This window comes from Gorilla gorilla, chromosome 1 (assembly GCF_029281585.2).
Source record: "Gorilla gorilla gorilla isolate KB3781 chromosome 1, NHGRI_mGorGor1-v2.1_pri, whole genome shotgun sequence".
In the NCBI taxonomy this organism is placed as follows: domain Eukaryota; kingdom Metazoa; phylum Chordata; class Mammalia; order Primates; family Hominidae; genus Gorilla; species Gorilla gorilla.
The window spans coordinates 49721575-49740308 of record NC_073224.2 but is presented as its reverse complement, the minus strand read 5'-3'; the positions used below and the strand labels follow the sequence as shown (position 1 = coordinate 49740308).

General features: G+C 46.0%; 2 protein-coding genes across 5 annotated transcripts in view; one reads left to right on the top strand and one right to left on the bottom strand.

Annotated features, from left to right (window-relative positions):
* Positions 1–4505: 4505 nt before the first annotated feature.
* C1H1orf116 (chromosome 1 C1orf116 homolog) lies at positions 4506–16580 on the bottom strand. 2 transcript variants are annotated; one of them, XM_004028299.5, is made up of 4 exons: positions 16403–16580; positions 11324–11509; positions 8706–8883; positions 4506–7314 (listed from the first exon to the last, which is right to left on the bottom strand). In XM_004028299.5, exons 2-4 carry the CDS (start codon positions 11426–11428, stop codon positions 5789–5791), a joined length of 1809 nt encoding a protein of 602 aa, XP_004028348.5. In that variant the 5' UTR covers positions 11429–11509; positions 16403–16580; the 3' UTR covers positions 4506–5788. The 2 variants fall into 2 exon arrangements, with proteins under 2 accessions (XP_004028348.5, XP_018885414.4); XM_019029869.4 differs by lacking the exon at positions 11324–11509.
* Positions 16581–18247: 1667 nt separating this feature from the next.
* PFKFB2 (6-phosphofructo-2-kinase/fructose-2,6-biphosphatase 2) overlaps positions 18248–18734 on the top strand; it is a 46434-nt gene continuing 45947 nt past the window's right edge. For 2 of the 3 annotated variants that reach the window (XM_055370237.2, XM_055370212.2), the window contains exon 1: positions 18248–18296. The gene's annotated coding sequence lies outside the window, so the exon portion shown is untranslated. The remainder of the gene's footprint in view (positions 18297–18734) is intronic. The other variant, XM_055370216.2, reaches the window with a different exon arrangement.

Sequence of the window (18734 nt, the reverse complement as noted above, 5' to 3'; positions counted from 1 at the left end):
ACCAGAATGATCTTTCCATCTGTAGAGATGTACAGAGTTTGGCGCAGCAACTCTCTTCATGTAAGAGGAATTTTTTGAAAAGTCTCTGGGGGTTGACGCTCAGATCCTAAGAGCCCTCAAGTGTCAGGTGGAGGTGAGAAGGATTTGCTGGTTGTGCTATAAGTTGGAAAAGAAAAGGAAAGGGTGGAAGGGGAGGTGATGTGAGGCCATGTGGTTGTGATAGGTCCCTCAGCATCCCCCACACTGACCTTCAGTAAAAAACTCAGAAAATAACAAAACGCTTAACGAAACCTGATTTCCCATGGGAATCAGTGAAAGGCCTGGGCTTTGGGTCTAGACCAATAGTGAGCGGAGACAGAGACGGTGGCTTGGGGATGGCAGAGTGTGGATTGGGAAGGAGGCAGGTGTGGGGAGGCTCCGAAGCAGCACACACAGATGCAGATAGGACAGAACTGTAGGAGGCTCTTAAAACTGGAGGAGGGCTTTGACTGTTTCAGTTCTGAGGAATCTAGGTGCAGGCTAAGATTAACCAGTCCTGATGGGGGTCCCAGTTGGCATCTGAATTACACGTCTATATGATAATAATATGAATAGACACCATTTATTCAGCAGTGTGCTATGGTTTTTTTTTATATGTAGTATCTCATTTGATTCTATTTTCATAACAACTGCAAGGGGTAAGTATTATTATTGCCTTACTTTACGAGGTTCCATCCTGTTATAATCTAAGTTCGTTTTTTCTCCATTTTTAAGATAAACAATAACTGTAGGGCAGCATAAAGTTCCCTGAACCACACAACAAAGAAAGTTAAAAGATGCAAAAGGTAATCACCGAAAAGGAAACTGAAGTGCAGAGACCCTGGCAGCCTGGCTCCTGAGCCTATGCTCTTGGCCACTGTATGTTCTCAATCTCTCTTCCCTCCCCTCCTCTTCCCTCCTTTCCTATCTTCTTCCATCTATCCACTCATCCATCCATCCATCCATTCATCCATTAAGCCTCCATCCATCTATCCAACTATATTTCTGACCATATCTCTCTCTATATATGCATAGTTGGAGGTAGATATAGATATAGATATCTAAGTTGACATGCCAGAGGCCATGTCAGCTTAGAAGTCCCACAGCAACCTCAAACTCAGCATGCCCCAAACCGAACCTCCCTTCTTCCCGGTCCTACATGTATATATATATACATATATATATATATGTGTGTGTGTTTATTTCTGACCATAGATATAGATAGGTAGATAGAAAGAAAGGAAGAAACATATGTATCTCCAACTATAGAGATAATTCCTCTTTAGGTGGGAGGTTGAATTACAGAACCTAAAAGTTTCCTTTCCGTTCTCAAGTTCTCCGAGGTTTAGTTTATTTTAGACTATATTTTGATTATTTTTGGCAGGTGTTGATCTTCCTAACTTGTTTGGATTTACCGAAACATACCTTTCAGGGCTAGCATGGATCTAGGAGAAAGACCAAGTCCCTCATGTTGAGAGTGAGAAGAAGTGATCCACTAAATCTCACCTGGTCCAGGCCTCTGCCTGTTTCACATTATTTTGAATTCTGGATACGTGGCAAGTGGTGATAAGGACAACAATCCAACTAGGTAATGGGTAAGAGAGAATGACAGCCTGGAATTAGAGTGTAATCTGTTTTTACCACATGTGTATGCTAACAGTCAGTGATGATTGTGACAGTGGTCATGACCACTGACCATGACCAGCAATTCACAGGTCCCTATACCTGAAGAGATTTAGAGACCTCATCCAATGCACTTCTTGCCTCCTGATAACTAATGCCTGATTCATTTCAGAGATGAACAAATTTAAAAGAACATGCTATTTAAAAGAAAAAAAAGGAATTTTAAAACCTTTTCTAGCTTTTATTTATTTCTGAGGAGTTCCCTCCTGTTATATGCTTATTTTTTTACCTTCATTTTAAAAATAAATAACTGTAGAACAGCATATAGTTCTCTGAACCACACAGCAAAAGAAAGTAAAAGGAAGCAAAAAGAAGCTTGCTCTATGGTCATGGGCAGTAGGAGACTGATGATACAGGAGAAGTTGGATTTGAGGATATGAAAGCTGGAAACAGCTGGTTCAGGCTGCACCAGAACACACACATTACACCCATGCCAATTGCTGTCTTTTCAAACTCCAGGAAGCCTGGCGTGGGTGAAGTTGAGTCACCTGGAGGCTGTGCCGAAGCCTGGTTGTGCCATAAGTTTTGTGTGCAGCGGGCTCTATCTTTCTCTCAGAAGTGAGTTGGGTGAGCCCTTGGTATCCAACCCTCCCTACAGTCACCTCCTTTGAGAAGAAAAAAATAAGACCCAGAAGGTAGTATTATCATTTATTGAGTAGCTACACTGTGTCCAGAACTAAGCTTTACATGTTTTATATCACTTATTTATCTCAACAATCTTGAAAGGATGGTATTATTTTCCCCGTCTTATAGGTGAAGACTCTGAGGTTCAGAAAGTTAAAGTGATATCGCCAGGGTTCCTGACTGGTAAGTGATGGAGGCTGAATTTGAGCCAGATCTATATGCTCCATCATCACTCTCCTGGGGAAAAGAGCCTAGATGTGTTCTATCTGCATTCCTGCTTAGATTCTGCATGACTTCTCCTGTCCATCCCCTTGGCCCCCTCTCCTCTAGTCCATGAGATTACAGCTTTGCACACTGACAGGAGGGTCCTTCTTAGCCTACACATACAACCAGGTGTCAAAGGATGGAAGGGTTCATCTCACACACTCACAGACCATGTAGACTATTCAATCTACACCTCCAGCTCGAACTCAGAACATTGACGGGAACCTGCTCTTCAATCTTTCACCTCCCCTTTCTCCATGAAACGAACGTCAACATTCACACAGCAGCCCATCCCCAGCCTACAGAGCGGCCCCTGCCAGATCATGCTTCCCACTGTGGAAGAAGGCACGTATGAGTGAGTGGGCTCATCGGTTGACCTCTGTGTGAGATGGCACGTGGTCCTACCCTGCAGAGTCAGAGCACAGAATTCCAAGTGTAGCACAGGTGTGGCAATTCAGAAGAGCAGCTGTCAACACATCTGAGGGCACAGACCCCCCTATCATGCCAGGCTTGGAGAGGCCACTCCTGTATTTGGCAGGTGGCTTGTGCCCAGTGGCATCAAGGCTATGGCAGGGTATAGCAGAGATCTAAGGCCAAGTGGAAGTAGAGCTGTTGCTTTGATTTTGAAAATCAAATGAATGGCCTTTACAAACTCCCACCCACAATTCTTTGAAAAGGGCTGAGTAACTCTGACCCTACTCTTACCTCCCTCCCCATCAATTCAAGCTGAATGAAGAGAAATCCTGTGTGGATACATAGATACAATGACCTCAGCTCTGTCTAGCACCACTTTCAGGGAGGCGGATGTCCTCACTGGGCCCTCTTGCATCTCTTCAAAATGGGAATGACCAAGTTTGGATTTATTATTCTATTCTTGAATCCCAAAGACCATCCTTAGAGCAAAATATGCTCCTTGAAGGATGAGGATGTGGAGAAGCACGGTATCTTTAAAAAACAAGGGAAGGGAGTCTCAGATTAAGAAAACTGGAGAAATGGGTATGTCAGTAGGATGAGGATGCCTAGTGGCAGGTGCAGGATGTCTGTGACTTTGTCGTGTGTGGGAGAAATGACCTTTCTCAGGATGTGGGAATATAATAGGCTGTACTTCTGATGACCTTGACCATCCTAATCACACTTGTGTGGTGCCAGGGCCCCAGGTTCCACCCAAGTTTTACTTTATAGCTATTCCCAAGTTTCCCTATTAATCAAGAAAATTAATGAATAAGGAATAAGGTGATCATTCTTCAGGTTATGGGTTGAAATAGACACAGAAATCAACTCAGTTGAATATAGCATGCGGAATCAGTCCTCCAGAAGGCAGCTTTCTCTCTTTCTGGGGGTGTATAATAAGACATAACTTGGCCGGTTGTGGGAGTCCTCATCAGCCGTGACAGACCAAGTCCTCACCCATGGCCAGGAATGAGGCACAGGCTTTTGGATGTGCATGTATGAGCAAACGTACATAGAAACCGCCACACCCACACCCCACATACCATGACAGGGTGGAGTATTTGTTGTCCTTATGTTAACCTTGTCACCATTTTCAGAAATTCTGGGCTTTGATGGTGCTGCGTCCATCAGGACACAGTCCAGAAATTCTCAGCAGCCTTAAAAGGCACCTTTCCAACAACATTCCCTTCATCTGCCCCTCACGTCTGGGCATCCTGGACTCCAAGCAGTTCACAGCCATAAGTAAGATTTACTTCCTAAGGGGAAGCAGGAGTCATGTCTGGCCATGTCTCACCTCCAAGCTTGTATTTGCAAGCCCACACCACCCACCCATAATACCCTCTTTCGGCATTTGCTCAAGCTGCACAACTTGGTCAGGGAATTTGAGGGGAGAGGTGTTCTGGTTAATGATGAGTTACCATATAGCTATCTTCCAAAGATAAAATTAAAAGCCACAGCAATAACTATTAGTTTGAACAATATTTAATCTCTGATGCTTCAGAAGGCACTTTGAGATCCCGAAGGGCCTTAGGGTTGAGTCTTTGATGGTGACTATGGCTCCTTACGGTGCTGTGCGGATGTACAAGAGCACTGGCTAAGGAGAGGTGGCAGCATGCAACAAGGGTAAGAACCTCAGCTCTTTCCCTAAATGGCAGGCTGACCCGGGGTTAGTCACTTCCCTTCCCCAGCAGCACTGTGTCAGAGCTTCTCTGAGGCCCCTCTTACCTCTGATATTCTATTAAGACTGGCAGAGGATGTATTGTGTGGGTTTTCTATCACTGGAACTGAGAAAAATTTAAAACTACCTGCATCAGCACAGAGAAGATCTGAAACGGTTCTTGGGTGTTTATAAAGCCCGTGGGCTGGGCTCCCATCTTGATGTCAGCCCAGCCCTGGGGTCAGTGCAGACTGAGATACGGAGCAGGAAAGCAGGAAGAACGGGAGTAGCAGAGTCAGGGACCACAGCACAGTTGGTGATTGAATTTATCAAGCCTGTGGAGAAAGACTCTCCCTGGTGGAGGTAGTGGCATAAATATGTGGTCACTTATCCTGCCTTCTCAGACCAACAAGAGCTGTTCTGCTATCAATCAACCGAGAGATTGGGTTACAGGGACGTATCCTGTCTCTGGGACTGGTGATACTGAGAGGGCAGTGGGTGAAGAGATAACAAATCAGCTTCTCTTAGCCCAGGCCTTGTCTAGAAGGCTGGAACTGAGAGAGGGATCTGGCAAGGTATGAGCCAGTCTCCATCCACTGTAGGGATTCCAGGAGGCCCATATTTCATGTGACCCTGCATTTGCTGGATGTAACTTTTTTTCAAGTCATTGACACATCCATTGTCTCATTTGACTTTTCGTCTCAGGCATGGCCAGCCCCTTCACTCAGCTCTCGCTAGGCTGGACTCTACCCAATGTAAGAAAACATCTAACAAGAGCAAAATTCTGAACAGTGACTCATTGTGTTATATAAATAGCTTCAGTGATGTATCCAGCGGCCACCCCTCCACACACACACCAAACACACACACACACACACACACACACACACACACACCCTCTTGTGGAGATCACCTTCAGAATGATCCACATGGGAACTCAATGGCACAACACTGAATATAAATGTATGCTTGGACTCAAATCTCTCCCTCCCGTTCATCTTGAGCCCTGAGTTGCGTGGTGGCAAAGGCTCCCAAGTGGTGCATGTGTCTCTTCTTGTTCAGCCAGGACAGGGTCTGTACTGGTCGCAGAGTCTACTCCTTCAACAGTCCCAGCTTCTTCAGGGCCTCCCTTCTGTGTTCATTGGGGACACCCTTTGGGGAGATCTTGACACTGACACAGGGGGGCCGAGGAAGCTTGTCACGGCTCTGTCCTTGGTAGGACAGGCGCTTGGAGCTCTGCTCCTGCTCCAGGTCAGCCAGCTTGCCTACCTGGATACCTGCAAAATCTTTCCCCGTGCCCAAGGAGGCCGGGCGGGGCCGAGAATTACGTAAGACACTGGGCGAGATCTTGTCCAAGAAGGAGCCCTTTCCCAGAGAAGTGCTGGTTTTGGGGCTGGCATCTTTCTCAGTTGAAAGGTAGCTGCTCAGTCCCACGCCTGAGCGCTCCAGAGTGTTGGACTTGAAGTTCATCTGTCTCAGGCCAGGGGTGTTGCTCTCCTGGAGAGTCAGCCCTGACTCTGGCTTTGGTGGAGTCAGGGCACTGTTTGCCCTCGGGGCCTTAGGGATAGGAATTGGCATAGATTTGCTAGCTGCAACATTGCCTGGAGCTGGAGACTTCATTGGCAAAGGTCCCTGAGCTGGACCTGGAGCTGGAGCCGGAGCTTGAGCCAGAGCCTTCCCAGCAGCAGGAATAGCTGCTGAGGCCTGGGCTGGAGCTGCAGGCTGAGCCAGATCTGGAGCTGGGGACAGACGCTGCGCCCGTGTCTCCTTGGGTCTGATGGAGCTGGTGGGCTTACTTAAGTGGAGTCCAGGCTCATCTTGATCCTGGGGTAGCCCCAGCTTCTCTAGAGCTTCTTTACGTGCTTTTCTCTGCTCTTGCAGTGAACAGGAGATCAGGCCAGAATCTCCAGGGGCAGCCTCAGTGTGGCGGGACAGCCAGTGCTGGGGGTCACTGTGGAAACTGCTTCGGCTGCTCTTCAGAACAATATTAGGTGGCAGCTTCCGGGGCTTAGGGGTTGTGAGGGGAGCTAGTCGGCTGTTTGGGTCCTCCCCTGATGGGAGGGGAGCATCTTCAGCTCTTGCATTCTGAGGCAACCCTGCAGGAGGAGGCTGGGGTTGTTGTGTGTACCCGGTTGAGCCTGTTTCCTTGGCTTTTTGGGACATGGCTTCTGAAGGAGTCTGCTCTCTTTCCCGGGAGCTGGATGGTGTGTGGAGCTGGGGTGTGTGGCCCTGCTGTCCTGGCCCCTCGGGCAGGCTGGCTTCCCTACACTGCTCTGGCTGGGTGTCCCGGAAAGCTTCTGGCGGAGGGATGAGCACCACGTCCAAGTCAAGGGCAGCCTCCTGGGGGCTGGCAGGTGCCTGCCTGGGTTGGCTGCTCTGGCTGACCTGTTCTTTCTCAGGCTCTGACACAAGCCTCCCCGGTTCTCCAGGGGTGTGACTGCTAGCCTGGGTGGTGCTTTTCCTGAAGTTCTGGCTTCTGGCAATGTGGATATTCCTAGGGAGGCTGTAGGAGCCAGACCTGAGGCCTAGGCCCTGGGGCTCAGGAGGATGGGATAAGCTGGACTCAATTACTGTCCTCGGCGCTCGTCCTTGCTGAGCGATGGTCTCCTCTGGACCTCCTGTGAGGGTCAGACAGAACATAAAAGAGTGGACAGAGGTGAGGGCCCTGCTGCAGAGGGGAAAGCAATGACTTCCTGAACTCTGATCCCAAACTAGCAATGAATGGGTTTTATTTTGTCTTGTTTTCTTTGCTTTTACAAGAGCAGCACTTTTGTCTGGATATCATTTAGACTAATTGATCAGTAATAGCAGATCCAGGGCCAGGCGCAGTGTCTCATGCCTGTAATCCCAGCACTTCGGGAGGCCAAAGCAAGTGGATCATTTGAGCCCAAGAGTTCGAGACCAACCAGGGCAACATAAGAGACCCCCATTTCTACAAATAATAATAGCAGATCTTTTTTTGACTGAGAATTAATTTTTCATGATGGGCGGCAAGAGAGTGACCCCTGATTGCTCTAAGTTATTGACTCGACCTCTCCCCAGTTTTCTGCAGAGGCACCAGGGTTGGAGATAAATTTGGGACAGTTCCTTCTAGCTATTTTGGGCCTCCCAGATAACTGAGCCCAATGCAAGCCTCTGAATAAGTGATTTGCTCTTGATTCAACCAGGCTTCTGCCTTCTACTTGCACTTTCTAAGAGCATGTGGATAATTCTGTAATAGCCATAGTGTCCGCACACCAGAAAGTGACTCCTTTCTTTCCAGTGAGCTAGGCAGGTACATCAGGCCCCCTGGGCCAGTGAATCAGCCTCATGGAGCAGGAAAGCTCTATGTCCCCATTTATAGCTCTAGCTCCAGGGAAGGTCTAACTAATTGTTAATAAATATTTGCTAAATGAAACAACACAAAACTGCAGCCTCAATACCAGCGGGACTGTCCTCAGGAGTAAAAGGCTTCTTACACCCTGGGACATGTGGCCCCACACTCATGGCCACACTTGTGTGTTGTTTTGTTCCCCTTCTGCTGAGCCTGTACACCACTGGCTTTCCACGCTCTCTAACGAGGGCCTCGAGGTGCTTCCCACTGCAGCTGGGGAGCCCTTCCTTCTCCTTATCTCTCCTACCCTTGTCCTCTGTGTCACCCAGATTAGCTCTCTAGACTGACTCAGTCTCTCCAGAGCCAACCACCCAGCCCTCCCTGACTCCCTCCCCAGCCTCTGCGGTCATATCTCTTTAGAATTTTTCCACAGGAGAATGGGAGCTGGTCAAACCCCTTTCCCTTCTAGGGCTCTGATACTTCATAGACAGACATAGGAAGCTGGCTTGCCAGGGGTCCCTCCTTCCCTCCAGGGACAAGGCTCTGTTCTAGTCAGGAGAGTGGTGAGGAGTGTGGCTACACCTTCTTCTGCCTGTGACCCTTGGGGTAGAGGGCAGGCGAGGTAGAAAGTGGCCGGAGGGGACATATTGATTTTCTGGGTTTTGCTGGGGTTCTACCCCAGAGGGTCTGCCTTACCCCGGGGAGTGGGTTGGGTTATGGGCAGTGCTCGGAAACCTCTGGGAGTTGTGCCTGGCTCAGACTCGTCAGTGGACAGTCCGCTGTCAGCCTCCGTGTCCAGTGAGCCAATGGTCTCCTCCAGGAAGAGCAGACACTCCTTCTCTTCAGCGGACAGGAAGTCGTAGCTGCTATCACTCTGTTGGGGTTGGGGTTGGGGTTGGGGGCGGGGGCGGGGGCGGGGAGGCAGGGGGAGGGCGAGAGGAAGAACAGGAGAGGGAGAGAGAGCTGTGAGAAAGCGCTCCCTCCACAGAAACTGGCGGGGCCTGAGAACCACCCTGAAGAGAGGAAGGAATGCTGAAGAGCTGGAAACCTTTCCCTCCTGCTACTCTGCAAAGCTGCTGGAGTTGCCTCCTGAAACTGTAGGCACCAGGGAGGGCAGAGTCTGTCAGGAGGCTGGCCCACTAGCGCCTAGCTCTAGAGCTGGGCAGGCACATGGCAGGGGCCTTTCTTTTGCTCAGTCCTGGCTTGGATGCTTAGGGGCACAGATTAGAAGCAGTCCCAAGTTTCAATGTTTGACAGCCTTTGTCAAACATCTCTCTTTGAGCACCTCTGATTTAGCTCCAAGTAAGAAGTGCAACATAACAATTTGACCTGAAACTTCAGTGGTATTGCTTTTAACTTTTAAAAGTACTTCTGCATACTTGATCTGGTATGTCAAGGACAGTATGAGGAAAAGCAGGAAATGCAGCCAGCTATGAGCTGCCAGGCCAGTAGGAACTGTGGCATGACTGGCCACAGATAAATGTACTAAATGATTTGTACTTGACTTTGAAATGCATTCCATATGGGAATTTTTCCCCTTGTACATTTACTTTCTTGATGACATTTGGCTCTGGCTAATGTTCAAGTAAGTGTGCATTTCTAAAGCAAATATTAACTTAAAGGGGGAGGTCGGTGGAGAAACTGGATAGTATGGGAGGAGGGAAAAGCAGCTTAGTATTAAATATTAGGTAGATCTTAAAGTAGATCATATTCATTATGAGAGAGTACATAGAGGTTTTTGGAAGAAAATGATAATGGTCATCTCAGACAGTTACTGTCTATGTTGTATGGGGCTAGAAGTTTGCTGGAATAGTTGCTCTTCCACAGAGGAGGTTGAAGGGAAAACAAAAGCGCAAATTGGAATATAAGAATTTTGGGCCAAGTCTCTTCTTGGCATCTCCACCCCTTTTCCTAATATTTGGGACACTTCAGAGTTGTATATTCTTCAGGCCCACTCAGATGGCCAGGAAAGATTTTGAGACAGCTCTAAAAATATCCTGGAGGGAGGGGAGAGGATTGCAGAATAACCCTTCCAGTTGCCTCTGGAACTTCCTTTCGCATGTGAGCCTACATGTGAAAGGAGGCCCCAAATATAGCCCCTGGAAGCTCTGAAGCTGACTCCAAGAATTTCTCGAAGAAAAATATCTTTATTGTCCTCTTCCTCCTAAAATAGCCTTGCCAAGGATAAGCTGACTCTGAGTTTCTCCTTCATGAATGATTCACTTTGAAAACCTTTAATCCGTGTCACATTCTGTGTCCAATGCTATGTGACTATTCACGTTGGCCTCAGCCTAAAAGACATAGAAAGATGTCTCCACAGCCCCATTATCTAGGGTCAAAATGAAATTTGTATGATTGTCTGCACTTTGGATTTGTGCATGTGTGTTTCTTTCTCTACTCTATTTTTACATATCAAAATCCATTGGTTGTCTCAAACATCTTGACATTCAGTAGACACCCTTAAATTTTCAAATACCTCTATAGGATACAATGCAAAAAAGCATAAATTCTCCAGGATTCTTATGTATGTGACAAGCATGAACAACAAATGTTTGCGTCTGGATGCAGCACAGATTTACTCTTTCACACCAGCCTCACAACAACTGAGATTTAAATTCATGCCCAGAAAAATTACAGTTTATTAAATGCCACTCACAAGTAGCTAAACACAGTGACTTTGGAAGATTCTCAGTCTCTGCTCCTAGAAAGGCTGATTCTTTTCTATGTAGAGGCATATGCTAGGTGCTTTACCTGTATCTCATTTACTCCCCACAAATTGAATTGGGTATGAACACTAACTATCCCATTTGAAAACTGAGGAGGCTAAAGCTTAGAGAAATTAAGTAATTTGCCCAAGGTCATACAGCTTATAAGTAGAGAACTCAGATCTGTTTGGTTCCAGAACCTAGGCTCCTAATTACCTATTTTCTTTGATCTTTGTAAGAGACTAAAGTAATGCTGCTCATTGCAGAGAACTTCAATAATCCATGTGCTACAAGAATCTATGTTCTGGTTTCCACCATGACCTCAGATTACAGGCCTACTCTCTCTGCTCAACCCAACCCCCAACCTAATGAAAATCGGCGGGAAAAGTCTCATTTGCCCAATTGCTCTCTAAGGTCGTCCCATCCTATTCTCTATAGAGCCAGGGCTGACTCAGGCAGAAAGCACCCCCTGGTGTTGTGATTCACTCCCCAACAATGAAAGAGAAGGTGCAGTGAGCCAGGATGGGTGGCAGGAAAGGATAGGGCAGGGCAGGGCAGGGCAGGTGTGCAGAGAGCAGACAAGGTTGCGGGAGGGAGAGTATTACGTACAGATCCAGAGCGGGTGGAGGTGCTGCTCATCATGCTGTCACAGCTGCCGACACGGGTCACGGGTTCTGAGCCAGGCCCCGCTGGCCACAGCTCCCTCTCGGGCATCGCCCAAAACAAGGCGCAGGGATGGCAAAGGGGGATCCCAGAGGGGAAGCGAGGGGAAGTGAACAATGTCCCAAGCCGGGCCTGAAAAGAGAAGAATCAAAGCCACACGTGAGCCGAGGCTTCGGCAAGGCTCTGCCCAGGCCCTGGGCGGCATGGCAGGAAGGACACCAAGCAAGCAGAGAGCTGGAAGGGGGGCATGAACAGCCACTGCCCGACACCCCCGGCCTGCATGGAAGGACCCTGAAGCTGGCTTAAATACATGCAGAAGGACAGACTTAGTTGGTAGAGAGGCAGTCTAGTCAGAAAGAAGCTTCTACTACTTCTCTTACATTTTTCTCTGAACCAAGGAGCTTAATCTACATTTTCATTACTATAAGCAATAAATATTACAGAGGTCAATACCTTGGGTTCTGGAGTTAGTTGGGTCTGGGCTCAAATCCCAGTTTAGCCATTTACAGTTATGTGACTTGGGGCAAATTACTCTGAGTCTGTTTTTCCTCATTAAATAATGTTAGTATAAGGATTAAATGAGAGAACAGTTAGCACAGTTTAGTTGGTAGTAAATACCCTAAGACCTCATGAGTCAATAATTAACTATTATTGTTCTTGTAACAAGAAAAAGACAAGATCTATCTAGGATCAAACTAAATTGAAACAAGAGAAACAGGATCTCAGAAAAGAAGGGTTCTGGTTTGATGGGAGACTGTAGACTTGAGAGAAGAAACAGGTCCCTTAATAATACCTACCTCATGGGGTTATTGTAAGAACATGTAAAACACTTTGCACAGCACAAATTGTCACCTGCTATCACAGTCAATATCATCAACATCATCACAGCCACCACTACGATACCCATCTTTAACTCCCTAGCCTGGAGGCATAAACAGGGCACCTGCAGTGGTTGACACAAACCTATTTTCTTTCTAGTGAATCTCTTTCTTTCTAGTGCCTCTGTTGTTGCACATATTCCCAATGAGATTCCCTAGCCTATGTCAAATGAACAAGAGAAATGTCCCATGTAGCTTCCTCCCAACTCTAATTCCTTATGGAAAAAAAGTTTCAATGTCATTGTAACAATAGTAGTAGCAAAGGAAGGCAGTGCCATCTTCCCTCTGAAAGTCCCAAGGATTTTGATGTGGCTGTTTGTGGGAAATACTCCACTGGAGATGGCAGGCCAGAAGTGATTCTGCTATGTTAAAATGAAATTCTAAAAGAATTAAGATGAAAAGACAGTTCCAAGATCAAACAGAGAGTTGGAGGAGAGCCAGAATTAGAATAAAGTTTGTCTGATTCTAAATCCATATTTTCCTTATAATGCCATCCTATATTTTCTTTCATCTTTCCAACCCTCCCAACACTAGGTAAAATGTCCTAGAAGAAAACGTGATCTATTTGAGATCTGGAGGCTTGGGCTTTGGATGCCAGGGCAGATGTCCACTTGGCCTCTGGTAATAATTGCTTCCAGTGCCAAAGTCAAGTTTGGGCTGGGTTGGGTGAGTCAGCTTTCCATCCCTATAGAGCTGGCAAGTATGGAGCCCCAAGGAGCTCCTCTTCTGCTTGGGAGGAGTCTCTTAAAAGGGGCAGGTAGGGAGGGGCAGAACACTGGGGGGAAAACAGGAGAGATCCCTAGTGAGCCAGACATCTGGTTCATAGGGGTCCAGATCCTCCTAGGAGATAAGGAGGGGACTGGAGGGGCAGAGACACCAAAGAAGCCCAGTGATAAATAAATGTGGGGTGAGGAAGCTCTTAGGGTTTCTTCATGAGGTTAGCTCCCCACTACCCAGAAGCTCAAAGAAACAGGAACATGAGAAATCATGTGGATGAAGTTCAGTCATCTCAGCTACCCACTCCATGAATGATGCCCAAGTTCAGGGAGGACTAACCCATTCCTAACATTGTGTAGGGTTGAGGCCACTATAGCAAAGGAGCTCCATCTCTGTGAGTCTAGGCACACAGAAAACACTCAAAAAATGCCGAATGAATGAACTTGCCATCTGTTCTAGGGTCTATTAGGTTGAGCTTTTGGAAGGCTTCTTCTTGGTTTCTAACCTATTACTGTGAGCTTTTTCTTAAATATTTAATTTCCTGGATAATATGTGGCTCAGTGAAATTTGGGCAATGTTTTCAGTTAAACTAACATTTATGAGCACCTAATAATAGGCGCTGGTGTTACAAAACTGTATAAGACAAAGGCATTGTTGTCAAAAAGTCAGTGTAGATCTAAGGGTCTAGTTTTGGGCTCCAATTTTCTTCTCTGTAAAATCAGGGCAGTAAATATTTAAACTAACTCACTGTAATTAACATCATATTCTCTATGAATGGGTGAGCAGATGCTGCCTCTTACTTTCAGAGAAAATTACTACCCTTGTGCTTCTAAGTATGCTTTAGACTTTACAGAAGTTTTCTAGTCTCTCTTTCCTACCAGGGAAGCTTATCACACTTTTGTTTCAGAACCTAGGATGTCTTCAAGTAGCTGGAAGAGATAAAAGTGGTAGGAAAAGCACTGCTTCACAAGAACACAGCATGCCATAGCTTGCAAAGTACTCTCAGATATGCTAATTCGATCTTCAGCATAAACTGGAAACATAGGCAGGATGTGACGTTTTCTTCATTTTACGGGTGAGAAAGTTATGGCTCTTACCACTAGCCCTTCCTAAGGGAAACAGGGAATGACCTATACATGCATATACAGGGCAGCCCTCCACAGGGCATTTCAGGGACTATCTGGATGCAAGAGGGGCATGCCCCCGAGAATGGTTACTAGCCACCCCTGTCTAAAATACTAAAAGCCTTAAAACCCCCTTCTCCTTCTACTTCATACCTTAAACCCTGCAAATTATCTGCTTCAGCTTTATACTTCCAGACCAGTGTATTGCCCCGACAGCAGATATTTCCACAGTAAAGAAATGACACCAACTGCCAAGGAAGATCATGTCTTTAGGGATTACATAATCCCTGCACAGAGGAATCTGAACCTGAAACCAAAGCTGAGTGAGGTGCTGTCACCTCATCTCCATACTTAGTTTTCTGACCTAAAGAATCTGAATGGTGAAAGCTGCATTTCCTTTCACCGACTTCATAACCTTGAACCTTGGGGCTCTTTCAGGGCAGCCATCGAAACCCTGATAAGAAGACTGAGAAACAAACAAAACACTCAAGGTGAGAGTTTGGTATCTTTTAACCCTTGACCTCTTTGGGAACTTAACAGGAGGAGGGACTGGGTTAAGAAATATGCAGCACCTATAGTCAGGGCCACCCATCCAAAGACACATTAAATATTAACTACTCCACTGACTAAAATACTAAATACTGCCAAGCCTTGGAGGAGAGGAAATAAAGAACAGTTCAAGTTCTGGCATCTGGAGACGGTGGGGTGGGGAGAGAGCTCCAGCTCCATTCCAGGTTGGCTTGTCTGTACCTTCTAATCAGACCCAGGTCCCTCTCATCCTCCTCCTACGAACCCCCAACATGTCCTCCAAGAGCTTTGCCTCTCTGCCTACTAGTCAAAGAGGTTTCCTGTCTTTCAATCCAGGTGTCTTTGTTTCTTGTTGACTACCCAGAAATGTGCCTTGGGCTGGAAAATATCCTAAGAAAAATAGCAGAAAGACTAAAACTTGCACAATTTGCATATCCGTCTCCATGAACACATGGGCAAGTTTCTGTGTGTGTTTAGGCAACATTATCATCTTCCCTTTCACCAGTGTGTTTGAGGGAAGGACCAGGTAGAAATACCCTCTGGATAGGAGAGCTTTGTTAGACACTGCCAGTGGTCTTTATTCCTAAATTCACCATCTAGGGCAGCCCTCAGTCTGTGAGTGTGGGGTGTTGGCTCTGTGGTGTGAGGTGAGCTCAAGCCTAAATCTCCAGTTGCCAGGACTGGAAAACCCATATATTCACTCAGGGCTGCGTGTGCCAGCACTGAGGGCTTCCCACTTCCCTCTTCTCTGCAGCAGGAGGAAAAGAGTCAAAGTTAGGGACCAAAGGGTTAAACCCCCCAAGATGGATAATGGAGAGGCAACTTGCTACTCTGACTCGACTCCTACATTTGCCTTCCTTCTGCAGGTAAATCTGCCACACAAACTGCCAACTGGGACACCTGCAGGAAAACAAACAAAGCCACCACCCTGGTCTGCTTCTCTGTCTGTGGACTCTGCCACACTACCTTGGCCTGAGCCCCACTTGGAACTCTAACTAGACTTGACATGCAGCCACGAAATATTCATGTGGGTGAGGCTCGGCACAGCCAGGTAGCTTTCTGTTTGCCAGTCTCTGCGTCTATTAACAGGCAGAGTCAGAAAGTTAATTGAGTAGAACCCAAATAAACTTGACTTTGCAGCTAGATTATCCATGGGTTTTCCAAAGATGAGCTGGTAGCTGGAGTTGAAGTTTTCTCCACGTGCCCAAACCTCATATCCCTTTACAAACAACCTAGTACAGCTCATGCCTAACACACCTGTACACAGAGAGCTCCATTATCACACGAGCATGATCAAACACACACACACACTGCACCCATTATTTAAATAAAGATCGACACCGAGTTGGTAAAGCCACGGGAGAATTTCCTGTTACAGTCGCTATGGAAAACCAAGATACTCTCCCCCATTTTGACTCCCTCTATTTCAACTGTTCTTTTCTAAAATCACAACTCAATTTCAATTGTTCAGAGATGGAAATTTCCAAAACAAATCTATTTTCTTTTTCTTGTTGTTTGCACAATATGCCTATCCAACCTAAAGGGATAAATGAAAAAGAAGGTGCCTCCCAGCCCCAGTCTCCACAAAAATACTACAATCTCAAGTTGCTACCAACCTGATCTGATCCCAGAATGGACTCAGAGAATTGAGGAATAGAGAGGAAATCTCCCTAGCTGGGGTATAGAGGGACACCTCCCCTCCCCTGTAGCTCTGATTTCCCATGAAACCCCTTCCTCTTGCTATAGGATAAGCAATAGTTGGTTAGTGATTAACTCACCTCCACTGGGTTGGGAGCTGAAGAGAGAAAAGAAATACCCTTTTGTTTCAAAGGGCAGAGATGGAGACAGAGGCTGCTTCCCCTGCCTCCTACTGTTTTCTTCTCCTTTTGAGCTCCTCCTGACTTACCTAGACAGGTAAATGCTTCATCTGTGCTGCCTGGCCCCCACCCTGCCACTGACTCAGCCAATCCTAGCCTCCCCTCCCTACCTCTCATTCCAGCTGTTTCCTCAGGGAGGGAATGGGAGGGGAATGAGCAGGGTGGTGCTGTTCCCTCTTAGCCAATCATCTCCTACCCTCCTCTTTCCTGTTTAGAGCTAATAAAGAGCTCTTTAAAAAAGGAGGGCTGGAAGAAGGAGGAGCTGGTTTGGGCTGAGACTGGAAGGACAGGTGGCAGGGAGGGAGTAGGCAGAGATAGTATATATATTTAATGTTGATATAAAGGAACTCAGACAGTCCTCTGGGCAGTGTGCTTTTCCATAGGTCTATGTGAAACACGTTTTTCATCTAGAACTACCTTCTTCCGCTTGGAGCTTAGTTTTCCCCTGAATTCTCTAAGCTAAACTCATTTGTGTTCAGTTTTGCTGCTAGCTTTTCTAGATGTTGAAAGTCACTTTCTTCCCCAAGCCTACTCCTAGCTCACAAGCCTAGCAATTCCATTCATGTCCACTGAGGAAGGTGTCCCCAGGCTAGGGATGCTGTAGTTGGGCCAGTCTCGCCCCAGTGTTTGCCAACAATCTCCTTGGCCTAATTTATTTCTGGGGGAAATAAAACCATTCATCCCCTAAGAGGTCCGTGTCCTGATGAAAGAGTGACTGGACAGCTTGACAGGAGAGAGCATGCACTCTGTCATTTGGTCCTCTGCTCTCTTTTGGCTGTTCACGGAAGGTGGCAATACATATTATGAAATAAAAACAAAACAAACTACCAACCAGTTTAGCAACTCTTGTCTCCTTTCATGGACTGATACTTGGCATTCGTAGGGAGAAGAGAGTAGGTAGAAGAATCTACTATTTTTGGGAAGAAATTTCCCACCAGGTACAGAGACCACTCTTAACAGATATGATTTTTGCCTGGAAGCTGGTTTTTCCTACAGGTAGATTATCCTTGATAGGTATCAGGATTTGAGGTATTCCACTTACTAGCATTAAAAGGTCAGGGAGAAAATTTAAAATCAATGTACACAATAATTGCCAAAATGTATTAAGCTCTTGCTATTTGCTAGGTATTGTGCTGAGCATTTTCATGTATCTTTTAATTTAGTCTTTAACTTTAAAAAGTAGGCATTTGTTAATATCTAAATTTTACAGGGAGGTTAAAAATCTTTTTCAAGGCCATGTAGCTAGGAAGTGGCAGGGCAGAGATTTTAATTCAGGCAGTATAACATCAAGGTTGCTATGAATCAGCATAATGCCTATCCGCCTCTATTTTGGAAAGAATCTCAAGTGGGAATCATGAAATACACAGATAATTTGAAAGTGTAATTCTAGCAATTAGATTCGTCCTTTTCTGTTTCATTTCCTACTTAAAGCTATTAATATGTTTTATAACAAGACGACACATGGCTTTCATCTTTTCTCTTTCTGTGATCATGGTTGGATAGGAAATAAAAAGGGCAGTGATCCTGGGGCCAAGGTAAAGATGAAGTGGAGCAGGACTAATGGATAGGAAGGAGGTTGGAGGAAGCCTGGGATAACCCAGTACCCTATCAGCAGCCTATGGATATCACAGCTGAATGAGCACTTCGGGCTATGACCTCTCTCCCTGGTGTGTCATTCAAACATATATGATGTCATAATACTAACAAAACAGGAAGGGCATCTCCAAATCAGCAGTTCAGTGCAACCAGAGTCACACCCACGGATGAAGTCAATGAAGTTGATCCAGCTCCATAGGTGTGTGATTTGAACATTTGCTAAAAAAGTGAATTGACTTATGAGAATTAACTTCCAAGAGGATAGTAGGCAACAGTCTTATTTGTGAACAGACACAGTTTTTCAGTTATAATAAAATTAGGATAACTAGGAGGAACCCCTATCTTTTACCAGGTAGAAGCAGGGATATAGACAAAAATCATCTTTCTCTTCCTCCCTTTCCTCTCAAAAACGTTTTCTTTTAGTAAATTATGAAATATTTCAGATACACTGACATAACAAACATAACCGTACCTAACATCCAGTTCAGGAAATAAAACATAAACATCACAGTCGAAGTTACTTACAAGCCTTGAGCCTCCCCTCCCCGCAAACACATATATATCCTAGCTGAAATAAATCACTATTTCAAATTTTCTTTTTCCCATTCTCCATGTACTTAAATGTTTTCCCTGGAAT

Bases quoted from the DNA above. Each gene is read 5' to 3' on its own strand.
- C1H1orf116 (XM_004028299.5), bottom strand. From the start codon at position 11,428: ATGCCCGAGAGGGAGCTGTGGCCAGCGGGGCCTGGCTCAGAACCCGTG. The intron at 8,884-11,323 runs GTACGTAATACT...CAACCCCAACAG, and splicing joins CCTCCACCCGCTCTGGATCT to AGTGATAGCAGCTACGACTT. The intron at 7,315-8,705 runs GTAAGGCAGACC...TGACCCTCACAG, and splicing joins AACCCAACCCACTCCCCGGG to GAGGTCCAGAGGAGACCATC.